Below are 24602 nucleotides of genomic sequence, written 5' to 3'. Positions count from 1 at the left end.
CCCACTCCCACTCCCACTCCCACTCTCTTTCTCTTCATCTTTAAAAACAAAGGGCTTGAAAGAAGTTTCACTATATTGCCTTAGGTTATGATCCAGTGGTGCGTTGAAGAATGTTACTTAACTTTAGGCATGTAAATAGTCTCAGTGGGGCCACTCGGCACAGTTTGCATGTTGTCAAGAGATACTTAACGCTTATGTGCTCTTTTACTCATAGGTCTCATTAGCTTTGAAGCCTTTTTTTCTTTATTGAAATAGTCAATCATCAGTTATAGTGCTTCTGGGCAATCTTCTGCCACAGACAGCATATCATAGGTTGCTTCTGAAAAATACTCTTTTGATGAAAATTTCTGGAACTGATGTATAATTGGACTGCACAAAATTGTTACAGATTTTCACACTCTGTAGTTGCCTAGCACAGTGATTTTAACCTACATTTTAGGATATATCACTTTACCCTAACCTCTGAAATAATTTGTCCGTTGAGCTCCTCCTTTTATTCTTGCTACTTTATTCTCAGTTCTATTTTTTACTGCCTGAAAGCAGAGTGACTATGCCTCTTTGAATGTCACACAATATTTTGGAAACCATGTACTAATAATTGCTTGGTTTTGGTTTGTTTTTTAAACTAAGATAGAATAATGCATATTACATGCTTGTTTAAATAGTTAAATGTTGGTCAGTTTGGAATTTCAAGAGTGGTACTTAAAAATGCATATTTTTGATGCAGAGGTATCTGTGTGTGACTTATTGGTAAAGCATTATTGCTATGGTATATTAATATATTATCAGTAGTATGCTGATAATAGAACAAGCTGAGATTTTTTGACCCCTCTCTGGAACAGATGGAATGTAAGATATTGTCACTAAGATAGAATGCTGACATCTGTAGTTTTATGGAAGAAAAAAAACCCAATACGATGAACCAGTCATGTTTCAATTAGACCTACTGAAATCAGAAAACATAAGTTAATTATTACTAATATCCACTATTTGACTTTAGCGAGCATACTCACTAAATAAATTTGACTCCGACTCTGTAATTAAACTCAGATTTAATCAAGATGTGCAGCAATCTTGGCTCAGGTTAATTGAGATGGTAGCATTATTATTGACATGTGGACATTTGAAAAATCTTTAATTATACTGGTAGTCCTCATTTAGTGACCACAGTTGGCACTGGCAACTCTGTTATTAAGTGAAGTGGTCACTAAGTCAAACTGTGACTGTGCTCATGATCTTACTTCAGATTTCGTTTGCTTTACAGGATTTGTTGTAAAATTATTATTTTTTTATCATCATAGGTGATAACTAGGAATGATTGTTAAATTAGAGGCTCATTAAATGAGGACTACCTGTATTGAGTTTTGCCAATTTTCTTAGGAATAATTATGTTAAAGAATTGTGTAGATATTTCAGCATTACTCCATGTGTGCAAAAATATTCTAGCTTCTTATTTTCTGGGAAGAAATACAATGGCCCCTTAAATGTTTATGCCAAATTCCACTTTATCAGTGTTGCTAATGAATGAATAAGGTTAACATGCCCTTAAAAGAGAATAAGGGACTGATTTTGAGAATCCCAGAGTGACTTTAAATTGCCTTTTATTTAATGCTGAATGCGGACATAATAATCACACTATACTGTTTCAGAAAAAGCAGAACATAGAAAAGAAGATATAGTAAGCCAAATAAATTAATTTCATGAGATAAAAAAGGAAAAAGTAACTAGCCTAATTCACTACAGCTCTGTATGCCTTTTGATCTTTGTAAAATAATTCTTGCTTCCATCACATCCCAAATAGATTCATATATTAACTTCCATTCTTTAGGCCATAACATCAAAATGGAGAAAATAGTGTGGGCATCAGAATTTCATTTTTAATGTGTATACACAGAAAAAGTGACAATAAAGGTTATCTTACCTCTTAATTGTAATTTCAATCAGTATTAGTTTTCAAGAAGATTTTTTTGCTATGAAAATTTTGCAGCTTGAGCAGGGTTTAAATAAATATTGGAAGTGAACAGGGATGGGATAGTTGGTATATATTTAGGTAATATTTCCATTTTAACCTACTCATTTTTGATGTTTTGAAAGTTGGCTTAAAAGTTTTCACATACAGTTTGTAATTCCAAGGCAGATCTCAGCTTCTTCTTTCTTTAGAAAAAAGGCAGAGGGAAGCACTATAGCATTGCATGTGCCTTTCAAGAAGTCATGAAGCAGTGAATTTCGGAGGAATTATTCCGATCTAGAATCCCATCCCACTAGATCTTGTAGAACTTCTAACTCAGATAAATGGTTTCAAGAAGGTAGATGATTTTATTTATAACTGGAACTTGCAAGAATATATGAATATTTTCAACTGATCAGGTCATTGTATTTTCTTGAAATCACCAAAAATAACATGCAGACCAAAATAAAGATAAGCAGTTCAACCGGCATTACTTAGTACAAGAAGTAATTTGGGATTCTCTGTCCATTTTGACTACCTCAGAAAAGAGAATCTGGAACTATAACAAAATCCATCTTGATCTCTAATCCTATTAGGAAATGTTGAATGAATAAATAATTATTGAGCCATATGTCCTGGATTGATAAAATATATCCTGAATTTGGCCTAGGGATTAGAGCTGCTTTCTCTTCAGCCATGCTTCTTACATGCTTCTATAGTGAATCTTAACTATAAGGGATTCATAATGTTAGCATGAAATCCCCAAAGTACAAGCAACTTTCAACTAGTTATTTGTATGAGAATAAACAGTCTATGACAACTTGACAGTTTTAAAATGCCTGCTGCTACTACTATTACTACCACCACCACCAGTATTTTAAGATTTCTGCTTGGCCACATGAGTCTGGTTTAAGTGGTCTGCACAATCATGATCACAGTTCTTCCCTTTTTCAGGAGAAAAAGTTTGAAATGTAAGTTACATATTTGTATTGATGGTGACTTTTATACGGGTTCTAATTCTGAGTGATCTTTTCATATTTACACTAGAGCAGTGGGTCCTTTCCTTACTGCTTTTCTTTGTTTAACTTGAGGATAGAAGAAATGCTCACTGCTGCTCTTCTGCTCAAGGTCAGAATGGTGGAGAAGACTTAAGAAAAAAGTTTCCAATCCCCCTCTCCCAACCCTCTAAACATGGTTTAAAGGTTAATCCTGCTCTATTTGTATTGGTTTGCATCCTTCTAGTTTGGGGGATGCATATTTGTAATTGTGACTACTCAAGGGAAAATTACAATTGCTCCAGCAGGATAGCAGATCCTCACTAACCTTATCCTGGATTTAATGTTACAAGCCATCTCTGTGATTGTAAAGTGTGGTGTAAATATACAGCTGTGGTATAAATATTGGTACTGGAAATGCCTTTAAGCAGTAAAATATTTTCTAATTTCATAATTTACTTGTGTTACATCTAATCATCCCTACCTATGGATTTAAGGGACTTTGTTTGTAATATGATGTCTTTGTTTTGTTATTATTATTATTACTATTATTATTACTACTACTATTATTATTATTATGATTATTATTGGAATGGATGTTTTTAGAATTGTTGTTGAGGCCCATAAGGTTAAATACACCGTATGCTATATTCATTCAGGGATATATTCATCGACAGAAGAAATAACTTCCTGAAACCTTTCAAATTCAGAGTTCAAGGTCTCACCTCAGAGAGATCTTAAAGAGACATAACTCAAGGAACATATGGGGCTAACTTCTGATATTATCTCCTAAATGAAGGTTGATTGGTTGGTATATTTGGTTCCTTTTATAACTTGTAAACCCATAAGCAACATTTGCGCAAACTTGAGAAGCCCATTGTAGACAAAGAAGGCTGGAAACTTGTAAATTGAAATGGAAAAATGGAACTTTGTCTTATTAAAATACATTGTTTCTGTTTAACATCCTATGTGTGTGAAGTGTTTTGTTTTGAGATACTCAAACATATTTGTCAATAAGACACAAAAAGAGAGCAGTTTTGTCTAATAAATAGGCTCTTGCAAAGGAAATAGCAACTGATGGCAATAATGTAATAGTCATGGCAGGTGTTAAGTGCTATTACTGACTTGTTAAGTTGTAATCTGTATGAATTCCTAAGTAAAAGTTAAATGGAGGTAAGGGGCATAAGGCACACAAGTTCCACTATTCAGCAGAGCATCTTATGAGAACCATATTAGCATTAGCACATTTTATCTATATGCTATGATGAACTGAAGACAGAAGAAAAATGAAATTATAGTATTCATAATATGACAGTGAATTTTGAATTTAAAATGATTGAGTAGTTCTTGAGTCCTTCTTGAGCCCTTCACTGGATGAGTTTTCACAGGAAGGTTACAATAAATTTTACTCAAATTCTGTAATATGTAAAACTGAAATATAATTCCAAGAGAGGTATTATTACGCATGGTAAAGATAGTTGTAGCAAAATTAGCATATGGAGACAGTTTTAAAATTAACATTGCTCTGGAGAGATTTTCCTTGGGAAGAAAACTGTAGACCTTTTTATATTTACATAAGAATAAGTTCCATTGAATTCAGTTAATTTATATGGATAAGATTAGGCTCCAAAAGTTCTATCAATAACAACCACAAAAGATGCTAACAGCATGCCAAAGCAAAGACCAAACTACATCTTCGGACTCAGAAAATAAAATATTAATAGCACAAGCTACTGGCCGTCTCCTGGACATGGACTTGCAGCAGGGATATTTTCTTTTCAGCAAAAAATAAAAGAAAACCATTCTCTATAACATTTACATACTTAAGTATTTAAAATTTGAGTTCTAGAAAAGACGATGAGATACTTGGGACACTTAGTACACTAACTTTTGAATAACTGCTATCTTTGATCTGTAAGAGCAGTGTTTCATGACCAGACAATAACAGGTGGGTTCATTTTTAAACAAATATTTTGCAACATTTTTGCTGAAAGCAGTAAATGTGATATCAGCAATTTGAGGAGTGCCGTCCTAGAAGATACCAGTGATAGACACTGAAAAATCTATTAATTTGTCAGCTGATGAAGAAGGTCATCCCTGTGGACAAGTAGACTCTTCATGAAGACATTAGAAAGGATCCGGAAACAGCAAGATTGTGACTAAGTGACAATATATATAAAACTTACTCGGATTATGCTAGTTTATTTGAACTACTTAAAGTCTGACGCACACCAAGTAAGAAAGTCAAATCTATAATGTTATTCCCTTATTTAATAATCCAACAGTTTTGCTCAAAACTTGACTGAACACAAAATTCCACTCAGAAGAATTTGAAAGATTTTGCAAATGTACAAAAGCACTGTTGCACACAAACATATTTCACATAATCGAAACAGATGATTACAGTGCTTTGCAGAAACTCTTAATCCTATTGTGATTGCTCATTGTTCAGTAATACTCTGTTGAAAATTAACTATGTTGGTGTTTCAGCTAATAATTGTACAAAAGAAGCAACACTTTTGGAGAAACACTAGAATCTATTTTGTTTTTCATATCACATATACTTTATGTATACTCACAAGTCTATTTGAAACATGCCCAGGAACATCTCTTTCTACTCTGCCTAAATCCAAGAATATGCATCAGCATTGTGCCACGTACTGATAGAAATAATGAATTAAAAGCTGGTACAATAATTCATTTGGACAATGGATGAGTACCATTACGAGTTGCATAATATAGTGCTGCTGTCTTCACTGTATCACATGGAATGTCAGTGCTGATCTCTCTCTATAGGTGCATTCTCTTCCACAAAAAGTGTCACAATAGTGGCAACTTGGCACTAGGTGCAGATGCAATAATATACATGATCTACTTTTGGCAAGAAATTCTTCATCGCCACTTAAACAATGGGACCTTCTATTTGGAACATCTCAGATGTCCTTTAAAATGTTCCTCTGTATTTATAAAATGTGTTTCCGTTACTAACTATCTTCCCTATTTTTTGATAGGAAATACAGTTCCAGCAGTGTTTGCCATCCCAGCAGCAAACCGACCTGGGTACACAGATTATTTCATCCCAGCAGCACCTGTAGCATACAGAAATCAGGCTTGGATGTCTTATGCTGGAGAACATGATATCCCAGGACAATGGGCTGACTCGGTAATTGAGCAGATTTTATTTTACTATTTGTATCTCAGAATAAACTGATACATACAGGTAGTCCTCAACGACCATAATTGAGCCCCAAATTGATATTGTATTATTTAGCTATCTGGCCATTTCGAGAAGAGAACTTAAAGTATGATGTTACAGTTCGACAACAGGAAACTCACTTTGCTAATGTTCATTAATGTTTCAAGTTCCTTTTATAAAACTTCATTAATGCATAATAATAATAATAATAATAATAATAATAATAATAATAATAATTAATAATAATAATAAGAAGTTGAAAGGGATCTTGGAGGTCATCTACTCCAACCCCCCTGCTCAGGCAGGAAACCCTATACCATTTCGGACAAATGGCTGTCCAGTCTCTTCTTAAAAACTTCCAGTGTTGGAGCATTCACCGCTTCTGGAGGCAGGTTGTTCCACTGGTTAATTGTTCTAACTGTCAGGAAGTTTCTCCTTAGTTCTACAGTGATGGCGAACCTTTTAGAGACTGAGTGCCCAAACTGCAACCCAAAACCCACTTATGCATCGTCAAGTGCCGGGTGGGTGTGGCCCATTGGCTGGGTGTAGCCAATTGGGTGGGTGTGGCTGCGATGGTAACAGCAGACTGGGTGGGACTAAAAAGTTCAATCAATCAATTCCAACTTTGCAAGATCTTTTTTTTTCCCGCGAGAAGTTGAAATTGACTGATTGAACCTTTTTTTTTTTGCACATGGCAGCGAAGGCCTAAAGCGAAACGGTTTTATAAAACCCAGCTGAAGGCCTAGGACAGGGGCAACAGTGTGCGTGCCCATAGAGAGGGTTCTGAGTGCCGCCTCTGGCACCCGTGCCATAGGTTCGCCACCACTGTTCTAGGTTGCTTCTCTCCTTGATTAGTTTCCATCCGTTCCAAACAGTTGCTACACACATTGCTCAAATTTTCCAGTATGCCTAAACAGGGTTTAAGCTGAGTATTAGAACTATAGAACACATAGCAGAATAACAGAGTTGGAAGGGACCTTGGGGGTCTTCTAGTCCAACTAACCCTCTGCTCAAGCAGGAAACCTTATACCATTTCAGACAAATGGTTGTCCAATCTGATTGTGATTTCCAAAAGTACTTGGAAAACCACACAAATTGCTAAGAATGATCTGGTTTCAGTGATCAAGTCAGATATACAGTGCCAAAACAGACTTTACATAATTATTAATACATGTCTACTAAATACTTGTAGTCCTTGACTTACGACTACAGTTGAGCCACAGATTTCTGTTGCTAAGTGAGACATTTGTTACATGAGTTTTTCCTCATTTTACGACCTTTCTTGCCACAGTTTTTAAGTGAATCACTGCAGTTGTTAAACTAGTAACCTGTTTGTTAAGTGTATCTGGCTTCCCCCTTGACTTTGCTTGTCAAGAGGTTGCAAAAGGTGGTCACATGACCCTGCGACACTGCAACCGTCATAAATACGAGTCAGTTGCCAAGCGTAGGAATTTTGATCATGTGACAGGATGCTGCAGCCATCGTAAGTGTGAAAAGCACTCATAAGTCACTTTTTTCAGTGCTGTTGTAACTTTGAACGTCATTAAATGAACTGTTGTAAGTCGAGGACTACCTGTTCTTAGTTCTTCTACTTCACAGTATTGATGAAAATATGTTTTGTGTTGGTTTTATACTGTTCTAATAGAGTTTGTAAATTAAACAATAATGATAATTGATAAACTGGATGCCATACCGACAAATCTTGGGTGGTACTTAGAAAATCCTTGCATTGACTAAATTTCCATCAACCAATTGCCAAAGGCCACATTGCTTGAATCCACACATTTACTATGCCTATAGATTACAACATGCTAGTTTCTTCAGAAGAACTTGATGCATATGAAGGCCAATACCAGAAAAAGAACTGGCAACTGTGACATTGCCACTCACAACTCAATTTTTGTAAACAGATAGTAATAATAATTTAGATATTATATGTTGCCCAACTCCCATTGAATCTGAGCAGTTTACAGATTACTAAAAACAAGAAAATGAGAAAAAAACCAACATCAACCAAACATATGGATGGAAACAAAGATTCACTGTGTATAAGATCTTGTATGAAAAAGATTTAGTTTAAGGGGGGGATGTTTTCTTTTACATGAAAGTGACTAGGAAATCAACACTGAGAGTTCTGATCTAGTGTTCTGTTCAAATCATTTTGTAAGCTTTTAAATGAAAAGTTGAAATAGATTTTTTTAAATGAATAAATTGACAACTCCCTTTTTTTAAAACAATGAGTAAAATAGAGAATTCCAGTACTGAAATTTTGGGTGTCGGGATGGTGTTCTAGATCAGAGATCCCCCACTTTTTGGGCACCATGGAGTGGTTCCGTGGAGAAAAGTTTTTCCATGGACCGGAGAGTGTGTGGTTTTGTGTGCTGCCTGCATCCCATGGATGGGGCTTTGCTTGTTTGTGTGGACTGGTTGCTGGCATGCCGTGGCCCATGGACCGGGGGTTGGGGACCCCTGTTCTAGATCATTTATTTTTGGAAGAGCATAAAACACCATCTTATGTAAATTAGTTTCTTTGTAAAATACAACTGTAAATGGAAATACAAATCAACTATTAAAATAATAGTACACCCTTTCATTAGAGACCGCCGTCTGTTTCTTAAATCAGTAACAAAATGGTCACTAAGCAAAATGGTTGCTGAGAAAGAGAGATGCTGTAAAAGATCAGTGGTTCCTGCCATCTCATTCAGATAAATTTCTCTTGTACAGTGTCCTGTGCCTGACCCATTTATTCCTGGCTTCTCCTCCCCCCTTCACAGGGTAGAGAGACTGGATAAACAAGTTATTTCTTCCTGATTTTCTCTGCAGTGCAGCTCTTTCCTAAAAAGTGCTAACTGTAAATTAACAAGTGCAGCTTTGTGATCTTAACTATTTGATTAGAGCTCCTTGCTCTGCTGGTACCTGAAACTGATCAGACTTTAATCAGTTTGACACTGAAGGTTTTGTTTTTAACTTCATGAAATTTAGTTGTAAATATGCAAATTAGTCAAAACATTATTTAGTATTGTTACCATCATAATAATTTTTGAATGGTTACTAAATGAGTTAGATGCTAAATAAAGAGAGGCTGTAAAAGCAAAAATCAACAAAAAGTGATAAAACAAATGTTATCAATAAAAGTTATTATAAATTATCTATTTTAAATCTATCTGATATCTGTAAATAAGAAAACCACATATCCCTCTGTCATCAATTGTTCTCTTTATTTTATATTCCTCTTGGCAGAATTTTAGTATTCACAATATTTTAATTTGTGTTTGTCTATTATTTCTTGGATATAGAATGTTTCTTATGTTGAGAGCTATAAAGATGTTTTTTGGGCACTCCCTGGATTTGCATTTATTCCATAGTCTCAATGTGGCATATATAATATAATGATTTTTGAAGTCAACATTAATTTTATCATACCACAAATATCCAAGCAATCCAAATCTTATGTTCTTTTAACTCTAAAAGCCTTCTATTTCTCAGCAACACCCATTCTTTCATCCAAATCAAACAACACGCTGCAAAATACAATTTCAAATCAAGTAATCTTTTCTTTGGAAAATACTGACTGTCCTGTGGATGGCATGTTATCTCTACCATTCATATTTAGAAAAAAACAGAAGGCTTTTTTGATAATGGCAACAGTGATCTTATGAGGGAATACAGATTTGCAGATGGTTTGGTTGATAAAAACATTTGAATCTCTGATTTCTCAGCATTGTAGTTCTGGGTTACCATTTTTATGAGCCTGAACTAGAGAAATACTGGCCTCTAGTGCTTTATTCCAAGACACAGGTTTTTAACAAGTTTGACTTAGCATTAGTTGAGTAACAGGAGCGTAGTTGGATTTTTGTCTTTAAAACATTAGGTGCCTAGTAAATTTTGATGTTATATTGCAGGATTGAACAATAGAATGGCATGATTTTGTATGGTTTAAATAGAAGTAAAATTTGAAAGAATCTTGCAGTTGCTTTTCATAGTTTTCAAACTATATTTTAAAGAGTCCCTTAAGTTTCAAATGGTATTTGTTAAATAAAACAGAGTTCTAAATTAATATCCGACACAATACTGCACACAGAAAGAAGAATATTTTATATTTATGTATTTATTAAAGTATTCATTTTCCACTCACAATCTAGGAGTCTTAGGGAAGATTACAATTCTTAAAATATGTAAGGGAATCCAATAAAATGAAATGAAAATACTTTTAATTTTAATGCTTAGAAAAATGAAACACTTTTAATGCTTAAAAAGTGAAACAACACAATAAGTGAAAGAGATATAAATTCTTACATGGAAAGAGAGATAATGTCACCTCAGGCACTTGAGAGCTACTACGTCTCCCCTTAGTCTTCTTTTTTGAAGATTAAATATGCTGCTTTTTCAGTCTCTCTTCATAGGATTTCATTTCTGTTCATCTTGCCATCCTTGTTGTATCACTAATCCCATTTCAGTTTCTCTTAATCCTTGAAGTGTAATACCAGAACTGGACACACTATTCTCTCTCTCTCTCTCTCTCTCTCTCTCTCTCTCTCTCTCTCTCTCTCTCTGTGTGTGTGTGTGTGTGTGTGTGTGTGTGTGTGTGTGTGTGTGTGTGAGATCAAAGCAGAATCAATTGGAATAGTTACTTACCATTATTTGGAAACATTTCTCTTTTCCACAGGCATGTCACAGTTGGGTTGCAATCAGATCTTTCTCACAACTATTCCCAAACCAAGTTATCTCCCATATTACACCTGTATATTTGATTCTTGTTTAAGTTAAAAATATTGCATTAAAGTTAAGTTAAAATCATATATTACTTTCAGCCCATCTTTGTAAATAATCAAGATTGTTTTAATGATATTTATTTTGCTTTCTAAGGTATTAGCTACACCACTTCATTTTGTGTCATTTGTATATTTGTTCATTCCTTCTACTTCCTTATCTGAATCACTATTAAAAACATTGAAATGTGAAAGGTCCAGTTGGATGTCTATAGCTTTCACACAATCAATTAAGAAAGTTATACAATCAAAAACTAAATAAAGTTAGTCTTTACAATGATGGACAGACAGACAGACAGACAGACAGACAGACAGATAACAGCTGTAAGCATAGTTATCCCGTCTGTGAACATCATGCCTCTAGTTTCAGACATATATGTGCATATATGTTGTAGTTGTTAGTTATGCCCTTTTGACTTTCTGCAACCAAACCTGGTTGTTCTCCTAGACTGCGGGCTAGGATTGTGATTGAACCCCATTATTTGTTTTCTTTTTGCTACTTGTTTTTTTGGGGGGGAGCTTTGTGTTCACTTAGCTGTCTTCTTCTCTTGACATTTTCTGTTTTTATTTGTAAGCCCCACACACACACACACACACACACACACACACACACACAGATACCAAGTCAGGAGGCCTCAGAACTGAAGTAATAAATAATAAATGAAAGTAATAACTGAACTGAAGTAATAAATAATAAATAAATATTCTTAGTTTCAGCAGTTTTTTTAAAAAAATAGCAGACTTTGTAGGGCCCTCTTTATGAAATTTCAGGAGGATGCTTATTGTGCCAGGTATCACCAAGAGTGCCTCTGGAATAGAGAAGAAACTATAACACATTCATTGCTTCCAATCTGTTTATTGGAGGAGATAATGAAATTTATGCTTTAAATAAGTTGTATAATGGAAAAGGAAGATATCCGGAAAAGATTTGGGAAGCTGAAAAAAATGTTTTGAGAAATCAGGATTGATTGAAATCCTTGCTTAAAAGGAAAACAAATATGCATACAAACTTTTAACGAAAAACCTATCTTGTATATTCTGGCAGTCAAAGATTTCTGACATGGATATGAGATAGAAAAGTGAACTACTCTAAGTTAATGGCTACATCTGTGCTATAAATACCAGGATGACCACTAGCTCATAGCAGAGAGATGGAGTTTTCTGTATATCATCTAGTAGTTGTCCAGATTTTACAATCCATGTCCCAGTAGCCCTATTGTAAGCAATATTTTTTCTCCAAACTAGTGTGAAGATTTCCTTGCATACTTTTTATATCATGTGAGTAGAAAAATACATCTTTTTTGTTCTATCAATTCTCCTTTTTCTGCAATTTCCTTATCTGAAAAAGCATGTGAGCTAGTTTTTATACATAATGTGTCTGTCTTTCTACTATTCTCCAAGTCACCTAAAAGGTTTTGAAAAGGTTCAGATTCAGCTTTGGTTGCTGTGAGGAAAAAAGCTATAGAGATCTACAGACTCCAAGTAGAAGCCTAGTTTGCCTTGGGCTTTAAACAAATATCACATCCTCTTTTATGTGTATTGTATCAATGTGAGTGAAACATCAGCTTTGAAAGACAATAATGTTCCATAATTTTTGAGAAAAGGTAAATAAATGAATATCTTTCCAATAAAATATCCTTAAAAATTGTCATGTATAGGAACTATTCACTTCACTAGTAAGATTATTAGGAAAAGAGGGAATGACCTATTATTAGTTTCAATCTTTAGTTTTGGGGTTATTAAATGAGTAGACATTGACTATTATACAAAATTTATACAGAACCAAAATGCAAAGCAGTCAAGTTAATCTCTAGATTTTAATCTCTTGTTTTCAGATTCTGCTTGAACGCAGCCTCTATATAGCATGGAGATTTTAAAAATTAACAACAATCCAATAGAATAATATCCAGAATATCTGTTCTACTACTTCCAAACTAATTCAAAGCCTTATTATCTTAACGTAATATGATAGTGTCATATTTTCAGAAAAGATATCTGTTTTAATTTAGCGAATTAGGATTCAAATTGTTGGTAATAAACTGAAATCTTTTCTGTTTTGAAGGTGGGGCATGTACCTTCATGTCCAAGGAGCAGAGAAGTCTCATTCCAATTAGAGAAGTTAGTTCCTCTCTGGGCATGGCTCAGAGTATACTACTCTGTTCTCATCAGATTACTGAGGAATGGAAAAACCATTGATTTGATAAGGAGCTTATTGATTTCCAATGAAAATTATTTCATTCAATAGTTTCCACTCAAAAATGGTGTTTTCTTTGGCGTAATTAAACTCCAAAGTTTTAATTAATTAATTAATTTGCAACTTTCCCCCAAGTGATATATTTATATGAGGCAGGCATTGTAGCTGTTCAGTATTGTTATTTGAGTGAAAAGAGTTCATGTTCTACTTAAAATCTTCTGTAGGTTCCGCTCCCTGGCTACATAGAAGCATATTCACGTCCACCCTATCAGCACAACTGTCTTTCGAGGCTTCACCCTCAGTATGGTGAATCAGAAGATGTGTACCCAAGCCTGGAACAAGCTCTACACCCTGCTACAGCTGGATCTTGGCAAAGCATAATAGAAAATGATGCTTCGGTCAACCCTGTCCCCAATCTTTCTACAACTGCCTTGGTGAAGGCAATAAGAGAAGAAGTAGCAAAGTTAGCCAAGAAGCAGACAGAAATGTTTGAATTTCAGGTCTGATGGGTTTCTGCTCTATAGGCTTTCATCACTAGGATGCCTCTAGCTTTTAAATGAGACTTGTCAAAAGAATGTCCTGTTTTTCCAATTCTGATAGAGTCAATATTGGACCTTTTAAAGTTATAGCAACTATAACATCAGTTCCATGCCTGTTACGACAAATATTCCCTGGCATTCTCTGTGAAACATTGATATATTATAAGCAAGTGTCCATCACATACATCTTGTTTGATGACATTTCTACCACTGTAAACATTTGTTAAACCAAATGCCTGCTTATTGTTCCAATATACAAAGTGCTGGGGAAGCACAAATATAGACCACTCTGTAGCAACGTGTGCATGTAAAAAGTAAGTTTTATCTTTCTGGGTCAAGAGGAAACTAATACTGTAATAATTAAGGAATATGTATTCTTTCATTAGTGGTCAAGTAAGTTACATTTTGGAACACACCATAAAGACTGAGTACAACAAAGCAATAGAGCTCAGCTTTTGCTAGAAACTACATTTGGACCACAAGAATCTGATATGTATGAACTTCACAGAGTGCTTTATAAATGTCCTCAAAGGCTTGATCATTGTTTATAACTCAAAAAAACAGGAAAAAAGCTGGTAAGAAGTATACCAGTATAATTAGTGTCTAAAGTGCTGGTGTAATGTTACTTTTGAGTTACACAGAAGGTTTTCAATAGTGTCTCTGTTGACTGTGAAAAGGAAAAGAAACTTGACCAAAAAACAGGTATTAAAAGCTCTTGGAATCTTCCAGTGAAAACAAATTCTCTATGTGCCCTATATTCAAAAAGGATTTCACTTTGAACAAAGTGAAAATGGTGAATTTGAGAACCTTGAGTCTGACTCAGTTGAGGATAATGAATGTACTTCTTTTTACAAAAAAATTCTCTGCTTGAGACAAAGCTCTATTCTTTTTTCTTGAGTAAATAATGACATGGCTATGCAAAGCAAGTAAACCTATGGCCAGAGTTTTGGCCCTGTAGTCACTGGGCAGGAATTGAGCATGACTCAAGGGAATGTTAACCTTTATAGCCTGGGCATCAATATTAAGGTAAAAATAAGCAAACAAGTTGGCTGGTTGTAAATATATTGCTGAGGTATTTCAACAAATTGTTCTGTTGAAACTGTTGATATCGAAAATGATTTTGCCAAATCTAGAATTATATATTTTGAAAGATAAATGTAATTCACTGTTTTATTTCAGTGGGATGAAAATAATGTATGGAATGAAAGTTGAACGCAAATATGCTGATTCATTTACGATAGCTGCAAAAATGGCAGACTGTTACAGAAAACCATTCATTTATAATGCAATCTTCAGAAGAACTAAGTTTGTTTATGGGTGATGAACGGATTTTTTTTTTTTTTTGCTGGAATAAAAAATACCTTTTAGCCAAGTCATTTTTTCAGTTTCCGTTTTGTAGTATTTTGTGATATTTTCTTTTTTTGTGTGTGTTATTTTCTTAATCTTTACTAAAGTAGGTACTGTAAATATAAAGGTAATGTAGTTGTACATACATTACAAAGTTAACTATCACGCTACTCTTTTTGGGGGTAGTGCAAAGCACAGAAAAGGAGTAACAAATTGTAAGCCTGAAGGTATAAAAACTAGTAAATCAACAACAACAGTGTATTCTTGTTTTAACATTTATTTTTTAAGTATCCGATTGCCATTGGAGTGAGTTTTTATGTTTTTTCTAACATATCCAATTGACTTCCATAGAATACTCCTAAGCATAGCTGTTTTTGTTTGTTTGTTTGTTTGTTTTGCTGGGGACAGGGGCAAAGTTTTATTCCTTGCAACAGATCACTTAATATTCATTCTACCACAGTGTTTCTCAGCCTTGACAATTTTAAGGCATGTGGACTTCAACTCCCAGAATTCCACAGCCAGCATTGCTGGCTGTGGAATTCTGGGAGTTGAAGTCCACATGCCTTAAAATTGTCAAGGTTGAGAAGCACTGTTCTACCAGCATATGCACATCATAAAATGTCTCCATTTCCCCCATCTTTAACATTCAACCAAGATAGTCCCTGTTTAGCAACTGCCTGGGACAGTGATTATTTGCAGTTACTATGGTGATGAAAAAGTAACTCTGTGACTAATGTCTGTATTTATGATCTTTGCAATATTGCTTTCACCATTACAGTAAATATGTGCCTGACCCATTTTTTGCTTTCACCCCAGAGCAGAGAGAACTACATAAGCTAACTTTTCCTAAGTGGTTTTTTTTTCTTTTCTGCAGTGCAATACTCCCTAAAAAGTGCCAATTAGAAATGAACAAGCTCAGTTCTGTGATCTTAATTAGTTGATTAGAGCTCTCACATGGGTGGCAATTGCTGGCTGAAATTGACCAGATTTTAAATCAATTTCAAACTAAAAGCTTTTGTTTGCCTCCTAAGCGATTCACTAGCGACAGAGTCCTTGATAGGCTATTCCTTGTGATGTGTACTCCCTATTACGTGCCTACTTACTCTGTTGTAATCCCTTCCTCTCCAATGAATGTAAATACTAATCTCAATTATCTTCCAGCTAATTATCCCAGTGCTGGGGTGAACATTCCAAATTTAGCAGCACCAAGTGATTGCAATCATTAAACAAGGACTACCTATAATCTATATGTTCTTTTTTGTCATTTATGCACAACTTTCAACTTTTTATTTTCTCTTGACAGATACCAATACTTTTGGCTCAAATGCCTTCATTTGAATTGGTCTGTCATAAAATTTATCTATCTATTCATGGCTGAATACTTTCATCATTGTGTTCCCGCTGCTCAGTGTTATACTATTCAGTAAGCAATCCACACATGTTTTACTTCATCATAAACCACTGATCACTTTCAGTAACCATACTCATGCAGAACTCAATAATTCAAAACTATAGACATTATTATAAGTATGCACTAAATAAAAGGGAAAGTGAGCATCATTTTTTTTACATTCATATAAGCTGCTGAAGGGCAAAGTTGTGATATGTATATCTTGTTTAGCCCTTTTTGCTCATTTTTAAAACACATTTTTATTTCAATGAAAATTGCTTTTATTCATCTTCAGTCTCCTTCATTTCCCTATATCAGTGGTGCTGAACCTATGGCACGCGTGCCAGAGGCGGCACTCAGAGCCCTCTCTGTGGGCACATGCGCAATGCCCCGGAGATGGCAACCGTCCCTCTTCAATCAGCTGCCCGCTAACTCACCGAGGTCCCACATGGCCGGATGCATCCCAGCACGGCTGGTTTCCCTCCCCCTCATCCCATCCCTCCTGGCCTCGCATTCTCTCCTTTTCCCAGGCACAACCCACTGCATCACCTCCACAGCTGTTGGCTGGTCATCCAGCTCAGAGGCGGCTTCTTGACCTGCTGGTGGCAGGCTGCGGAGCCCCAGAGTGTGCCGGTTGAGGGGCCAGCAGGCTGTGGCTGCTGATGGACAGTGTTGGCCCCCATTCGCTCACTGGCCTCTGTGTGGGGTGGCCGATGGTGTCAGGCAGCAGCCGTCCTGTCCCCTGCCTCGCCTTGCCCTGTGACAATGGCACCCCGACCTTGCCTCACCTTGCCTCCCCTTACCCCACAGGACAAGCCTCCTGCCCATCGCCCCACCTGCCAGAGACCCCCTGGATTTCCCCCAACCCTGGCCGGCCCCACAGGCATTCCTCCCCACAAGCAACATCGAGGTGACCATGCCCACCTTGGCCACACTCGCCCAGTCTGCCATGACCACCACAGCCACACCCACCCAGTGGGCCATGCCCACCTGGCACCCGGCAATAAATGAGTGAGTTTTGGGTTGCAGTTTGGGCACTCGGTCTCTAAAAGGTTCGCCATCACTGTCCTATATGTATCGCTCCATCTCCATTCTTTCTCCCCCCTTCTAGTTTCACAAAGAACACACGTTTTTACTTAAATTTCTTACATTTCAGTGATTAATTCATGTTTTTGAATATTTACTTCTCTTACATTTCAAGAACAGTGTTCTGTGTGCTATTCACTACACTATCTTATTAGCCATAATTGCATCCATATCACATGCAGAATACTTTGCTAATAGTAGTAATAATCTTGGTTTAAACAGATTTTGGTCAATATATCATAAATGCAATCAATAGGGTCAAAAAGAGTTGATCTGTGGGGAACCTTTGGTTGTACGTAAGAAGTAAGGTGGTTGATCTATATACGTCAATAAATGTGAGTCAAGTGTTTATGTTAAATGTTCAAGTTTTTTATCCATATGTTCGATCCCTTGGTCTTTTGAGTTTTAGGCATAGGTGTATAAAAAGTCATTTCGTTAATTTTTAATTTTTTATATTCTCAAGGTTGCTAATTAATTGTTTATACACATTGTGATCTCATCAAACGTCTTAGTAATTGCAAGCTTTTCACGGTACTTGCTTTTTTATTATCTTACAAATGTAACCAAAACAAAATGTATTTTTCTAATCCCTATGTAAATAATATGTAAATATTCAACCTATGAGAATAGTGGATAATCATAATGAAACTTCAAAAAATAATTCTATACCAATTTTATGATTGGAGGTTCTGTGTAACTAGAAGTATTGCTACTGTTTTTGGCTGCAAAAATGTTATGTATAGTGTATGTAGGAATATCTATGTATCCACATACATACATGTGTGTGTGTGTGTGTGTTTGTGTAAAAATCCAGCAGTCATCAATATTACATTATAATGTGGAAGTTTAGTGGAAATGCATGCAGATTCCTAGTATCAGTGCATTTTGAAGCCACTGCCATATCATTCAAAGAAACTGAACAATCGGAGATGACCTTTTTTGAAAGACAAAGATAGATAGATAGATAGATAATTTAATTTGTATACCGCCCTTCTCCCATAGGACTCAGGGCGGTTCACAGCATATTAAAAACAAATAGTACACAAAATACAAAAAATACAAAATACAAAAATACAGAAGTACAAAAAATACCCCGATAAAAGCCGAATTAAAACCAAATATTACCAGCTGTGTTTCCGATTAAAATACTTTTAAAATTATCCCTACCTAAAATCCTCTTCCTAGGCATGCCTTGGTGCCACAAAAACTCTTAATTGCTTGCATTTCATCCCATTTCTCTGGGAACCCTACAGTAAGCATCTCGGGCTGGGACTTTTCAATTGTACTGTCTTAAATGAATTTTTAGTTCACTGCAAGTAATAGAATGCTTGTAAAAATGCTTCACTATTACATTTGGGGAACTTGAACCTCAAGAATGTACCTTTTTAGGTGACAAGTGCTTTTAGCAACAGGTATTTTAACTTTGTGAATTGCATTAGTTGTCAACTAGTACACGATTAGTCAACAGTCTTTAAATCAGAGCTCCCCAACCTTTCCGGCTTGGCGGTCCAGAAGAAAAGGGAGCAGCAGGGAAATGTGTGTGCGTATGCACAAATGGGCACGTGCATGACAGCGGGGCTAGTGTGTGCTCGCGTGCGTAAGTGGGCCGCATGCCCCCATGGCATGTGTGCTGGCACCCACATGCATGCACAAATGAGCTGCTGGCACCCGTGTGACACGGGCGGCGGTGCTAGTGTCCCCGTGCATGTGCAAATGGGGCTGCTAGCACCCTCGTGATGATGCTACCACAAGTGGGGAGGCTTGCCAGCTATTCCCAGGGCCCGGTGGCCAACAGGCCATGGCCTGGTACCGGGCCGCAGACCATAGGTTGGGGACCCCTGATTTAAATAATACTTCAAAGAAGCAATATCCATCCTAGGCCTTTTTAATGTTGCTTTCCATTGTACCAGTGTTCTGTATCTATCTAATCATTCATACTTAGCTAGTTTATGCCTTCAGCTCTCTTGTTTCCAGCCCTTTATGTCTTTATGCCTTCCAAGAAAGGGATTTTTCTTTAAACTAAATTTCCACAGCCTTCATAGCAATTGAATTAATTTACATCATCCTCTGAATGGAGAAGAGCTAAGTAATCTTGCAGAAATTGTCAGGCCTCCCTNTAAGCAACTGACAAAATATATCTCTTTTTAGCTATTTAAAAAACCACCTACATTTGCATTCTTACACTCTTAATTCCGTTTGACAGAGAACAATAAAGCTCAAAGATATAAAACTGGTCCATAATTCAGGCTAGGAAATGCATTTTAGCTTTGCATACAACTGAGCTTGTACATCTTTGCTGATATAATGCAGGCCTCTTAATCTCCTTCCTATTCATATTAGATCTATTCTCACAATAAAAGAGTTGTATCTCCCTGCATGGTGTGAGTACCTGCTACTGGCTTTTATACTTCGCAGCAGTGCAATAAGAAATAAAATCACAGGACTGTAAAATGTATGGCCTTTGAACTGTGCACATGATTGCACATCCTTGCTGATGCTAGTCACTCAGCCCTCCGAGTAATTTTTCTGTGCAGTATGTGCATGTCAGAATCTTTGAGAGACTCATAAAGAAAAGGGGCACATGCGCATGTATGAGCTCAGGGAGGCCCAGGGAAGGAAGGCACTGGTGAGCATATGTAAGCGAGGGAAGGAACATGTAGCGTGTGCAAAGGGGGAAGTAGGGAATGATGTATCTGTAAGAGCGAGTGAAGGGAGCAAAGAAGGTGTACACACAAGGAAACAAAGGCGATGGCAGTAGGGGGAGAGACACTTTCAAGGGACTTGTGACATTCCCTGTTGGCTTCCCCATTAACTTTGTTTGTGGGAAGCTGGCAAGGAAGGTCACAAATGGCAATCGTGACGGGTACAACTGATTCATCATCACTTCAGGTGGTTGCTGAATGAATGATTGTCACTCAAGAACAACCTGTATAGAAATTCAGATCACTTCATTTTACCATCTTACAAAAGACAGGCATAAATTATACTAATATGTTACATATCTACACATAAATTAGTCAATTTATGATTTTTATATAATATACATAAAATCGTTATTTTCTTAAACTGATATCAATATGTAGTTTAATGTAAGACCGTATACCCTGCTTTAGCATATCAATTTTTTCTTAGATGATATTACTCAGTGATTTTTTTGTAAAAAAAAAAAAAAAAGGTGCCGGAACTCATACATGTCATACAACCAACATTGCCTACCCTACAAGGTTCCATCCAAAAAAGATGCTGGAACTCTGTTCTGGGCGTTCTATGACAAAAAAGCCCTGCTATTACTAAACTAACAACAACAACAATAATAATAACAATCAAGCAATAGTGCCTTTTCAATTTTCAATTCTTACCAGAAAATTGCAAAGGACCTAAATATATCTCTATATTTTTGATTAGTAATTAATAAAATTCCCTGGAATACTATATTCCATAATTTATTAATTTGGGTGCATGGTCAGCAAGTATGTAAAAAGATACTGTTGTCCTGACAACCTCTCCAATATTCATTTGTACTTGTATTTATTATGCATAAAATTTTTACTGGGGTAAGATCCCAATGATATAACATCTTTAAATATGTTTTAAAACTGTGCAGGGGGGGATCTAGGAATTGTGTTTTCTACACATATTTCCGGTAATCTTATATTTCTCAAAATCTAATTCCCCTATTTCATTCAAAGACTATGTATCTCCACCTGTTTGGTTATATTAATACTTTATATGTTTTCAAGAATGTCCCTTTTTTACCATTAAAGCATATATTAAAAAGGGGTTCAATTTCTGTAAATGGTCTATTGGATTAGGAAAAAAAATCTTCTGATTCTCCAAAAACAGTGTTAGTCTGCATCCATTGAAATCAATTTCTTTTAACTTTTTCTACCGTCTGTGTTAGCTTACAATATGATTTATACAAATTATATTTTAGCTTACAATAGAATGCAATTTATATAAAAATCTTTTATATGATGTAGGCTTTTCTTTCCAGCCAGCATAGGTATGTTTAATCTTGTCTCTGTTAAAAATATAGGATTTACATTCAATATTAAAAGATCCATATTTGACTTATATGTCTTAAACTTAGCTTTTTGTTTTAAAGATTGCAAATCTTTTCTAAAAATACTGCTTTACTTAAAAATGTACAATCTACATAAATATTTTTTTATATCCAGCATCTATTTGGGTTCTCCTTTGTTAAAATCATGATTGGCTGTTGACAGTGGAATGAATAACAATACAATTTCAAATTTTGAACACTGTATGCTCTCTAATATAGCAACTTCTTTTTAATTGAGACTGCTTGAACAAACACAGAACAGAAAACCATCCTTAGAGTTTTGCAACAGAGAAGAATTTCCCAGAGAATTTGGCAAGTATTGTTTTCAACTTACAAGGTCAGCCTGTCTTTCCTCTCTTCTATACCTTATTTAGACCTTGTGCTTAAATATAGTTTGTTTACTTTGTCTCTATTTGCATTTATTTCATCAGAAATGAATGCAAATTTATTTTTTTTAAAAGTAGCAGGTTGTGCTTTTAAACAATTACAGCTTCAATACATACAATTCAATTTCAAATTTTGCAAAACCGTCCTGGGGACAAATTTTCATCATGCCACAAGCACGATTCAGTCTATAAACAGTATAGTTGGCTATTCTTTCAGTGGCAGGCTTGCAGAACTGTACATACGACAAAAGAAGATTCCATTCATGTCTGTCCTTACAGCATAGGACGCAGCATCCCAAGGGTCGTGATTGGGATTCCCTCAGTTAAAATTCCATTCCGGCCCAAGGTACACAAGGTAGAAAGCACACACTGCACTCAGGTTACTCCATGCGCTGCATTTGTTTTTTCCCTATACTTATCCACTGACTATTTACAATTCCCTGTACCCATGCGTTGATTGTTCAACTTCCCAAATATCAGGTGGTAACAAAAATGTATTATTCTTTGCGCTGCTTGGCTGCCAAATAGTAGTCATCCACATGCAAATGAGATGCAGCTGCTGGATAAATGTTGGAGTCTGAAAAATGGGTTTTGCTATGGTGATCAATATGGGCAATGCAAACTACCCTAAGAATATAATGTGTGAACAGGATGTAAGCCCTGGCCACTGAGAAGGTAATTCCCCACCTCACCAACTACAGAGGTATAACAACTGAATCTTTTCAATTATACTTTCATTTACAAAATGGATGAGGTGCTCGATTTCAAGGGTGTAGATTCTGTTATATAGGTAGACTGGTTGACAGGTTGACTTTCTCAATATTAAATGACATCTGGATGTCTATTGATATTCTCAGTTATCCAGGTCATGGTTGCCCCAAAGGTGCTGTTTTAAAAAGGCAACTGGATTTTGTTTTTCCTTAAAGACATTTCGCTTCTCATCCAAGAAATTTCTTCAAGAAACATCTTCAAGGAACAACAATGTCCAGTTGTCTTTTGGAAAGCACCTTTGGGACAATGGCATCTGGAGTTTTTGTATCTCTTGGTTGCTTGCTTGACTGCTTATTGGTTGAATGAACCACCTGCACAGTGAAACAAAGAAGATACGGAGGACCTTAAAGAATTACATTTTGTGTAGTCTGTGTAGTCACTGCGAAAGGGGTGAGCTCTGCATTTTAAATGGATAACTCCCTGAATTTATTTACAAGTGGGGGAGGGGGAAGGCAGGCTGTAAACATCAGGGATCCATCTTATGGAGCTACATGATTTCTGGCCTAAAGCATGTTATTTCACTTCTCTGATATTCACCAATATGCACTATATTGATTGCATCCTTGAAGTAGGATATTAAAGAAAAAGACCACCTCTAGGCACAGGACCTTAGTTCTCAGTTTGCCTCAGACATAGCAGATATAGCAGAGGCAGAAGGATGGGCTGGTGTCCTCTGATTCAGCACCAAGCAACCCAAGCACGGTTGAGGACATCAGGTTACCCACTGCTGAAATCTTAAATAATACATACAGCAAATATAATTGGCTTCACTGGAAGTAGGTATTCTTCTATTTTGGGGTTTTGTTACATCTGAAAAAAATTATTTATAAGGTCTTGCACCTTCAAAGGCACTGAATTTCTCATTTACCTGGAAGTGAATTCAGAATTATATAAAAATGAATAGTGTGTCCAACATGTTTACATTAAATGATATTTCAGAAGAAATAGTGCAAGATTCAGTAGATCCCAAGTGCTTGTAAAGAAAAAAAGAAATTAGATTCATTGTTATTATTCCTTCCAGACAAACTTAAAAAGAGAGAGTAGGTGAGAGAGAGAGAGAGAGAGAGAGAGAGAGAGAGAGAGAGAGAGAGAGAGAGAGAGAGAGAGGCTCAAAATATTGGACATAACGAAGACTGCATGTTAATTTTTCTAAAATATATTTGCGGTAGTTTTTGACTATGAATCCCAAATGTCAGGTTATTACCTTTACAGTAAAATATATATTCTTCTGTAACACCTGTTCTATTAACAGAGACAATGTTGAGTTAATATGTATTAACATTCTAAACATATACTAGTAATTTTAAAAGCATAGGAGGGTTTTTTTTAAGCAGGAGTATGGACAGTAGAACAATCCAATTTGCAAAGCCCACCTGTTTTTGTGGCAACACACTGAATTCAAAATTGCTTTGTCTCTAAATGTTTTCATATCTAATCTTCCCATCACCCAGGACTCAAAATAGTATCAGATTTCTGAAGTAGAAGATTTTATTGCATTCAATGGAGGGAAGGCACAAAATATCACTATAGACATATTACGCCTGAAGGAGTTAATCTCGCTGTCTTTACAGTAATAGCTTGGTACAGAATTTAATAAAGAAAAATAGGAATTATTAGACATTCTAAAATGAAGCAAGTAGATCCCAGATATTTCCTTAAATGCTACCCTTAATCTTCTGCCAAGGCCTTTCCTTCAATTACAGTACAGATTAATAGGTTGTTTCAGAAAATTTTGTTTCATGATATGGATCAAGTGTCCCTGAGACAACTGTGCTTTCTGAGCAGCTATGTATAATTCTCTTCAAATTGGGCACTGAGTGAAAGGCCATGGGGAATAATCATAATAGCTATTAAATTAGAAAGTAGTGGAACAATTTTTCTCCTGGAGTCACGAGTGTTCCATCACTGAAGGTTTTCA

General features: G+C 36.0%; 1 protein-coding gene across 1 annotated transcript in view; it reads left to right on the top strand.

The window, feature by feature from the left end:
* Positions 1-13608, top strand: part of KIAA1549L (KIAA1549 like) — a 90929-nt gene extending 77321 nt beyond the window's left edge. Inside the window, exons 19-20 of the mRNA XM_029287125.1 lie at positions 5955-6106; positions 13327-13608. Of these exons, the coding sequence (XP_029142958.1) occupies positions 5955-6106; positions 13327-13608 (434 nt within the window). The remainder of the gene's footprint in view (positions 1-5954; positions 6107-13326) is intronic.
* The last annotated feature ends 10994 nt before the right edge of the window (positions 13609-24602 follow it).

The sequence above is a fragment of the Protobothrops mucrosquamatus genome, unplaced genomic scaffold (genome assembly GCF_001527695.2).
Source record: "Protobothrops mucrosquamatus isolate PMUCROS unplaced genomic scaffold, P.Mucros_1.0 scaffold_19, whole genome shotgun sequence".
NCBI lineage: Eukaryota > Metazoa > Chordata > Lepidosauria > Squamata > Viperidae > Protobothrops > Protobothrops mucrosquamatus.
This window is presented reverse-complemented; position numbering and strand designations above follow the sequence as displayed.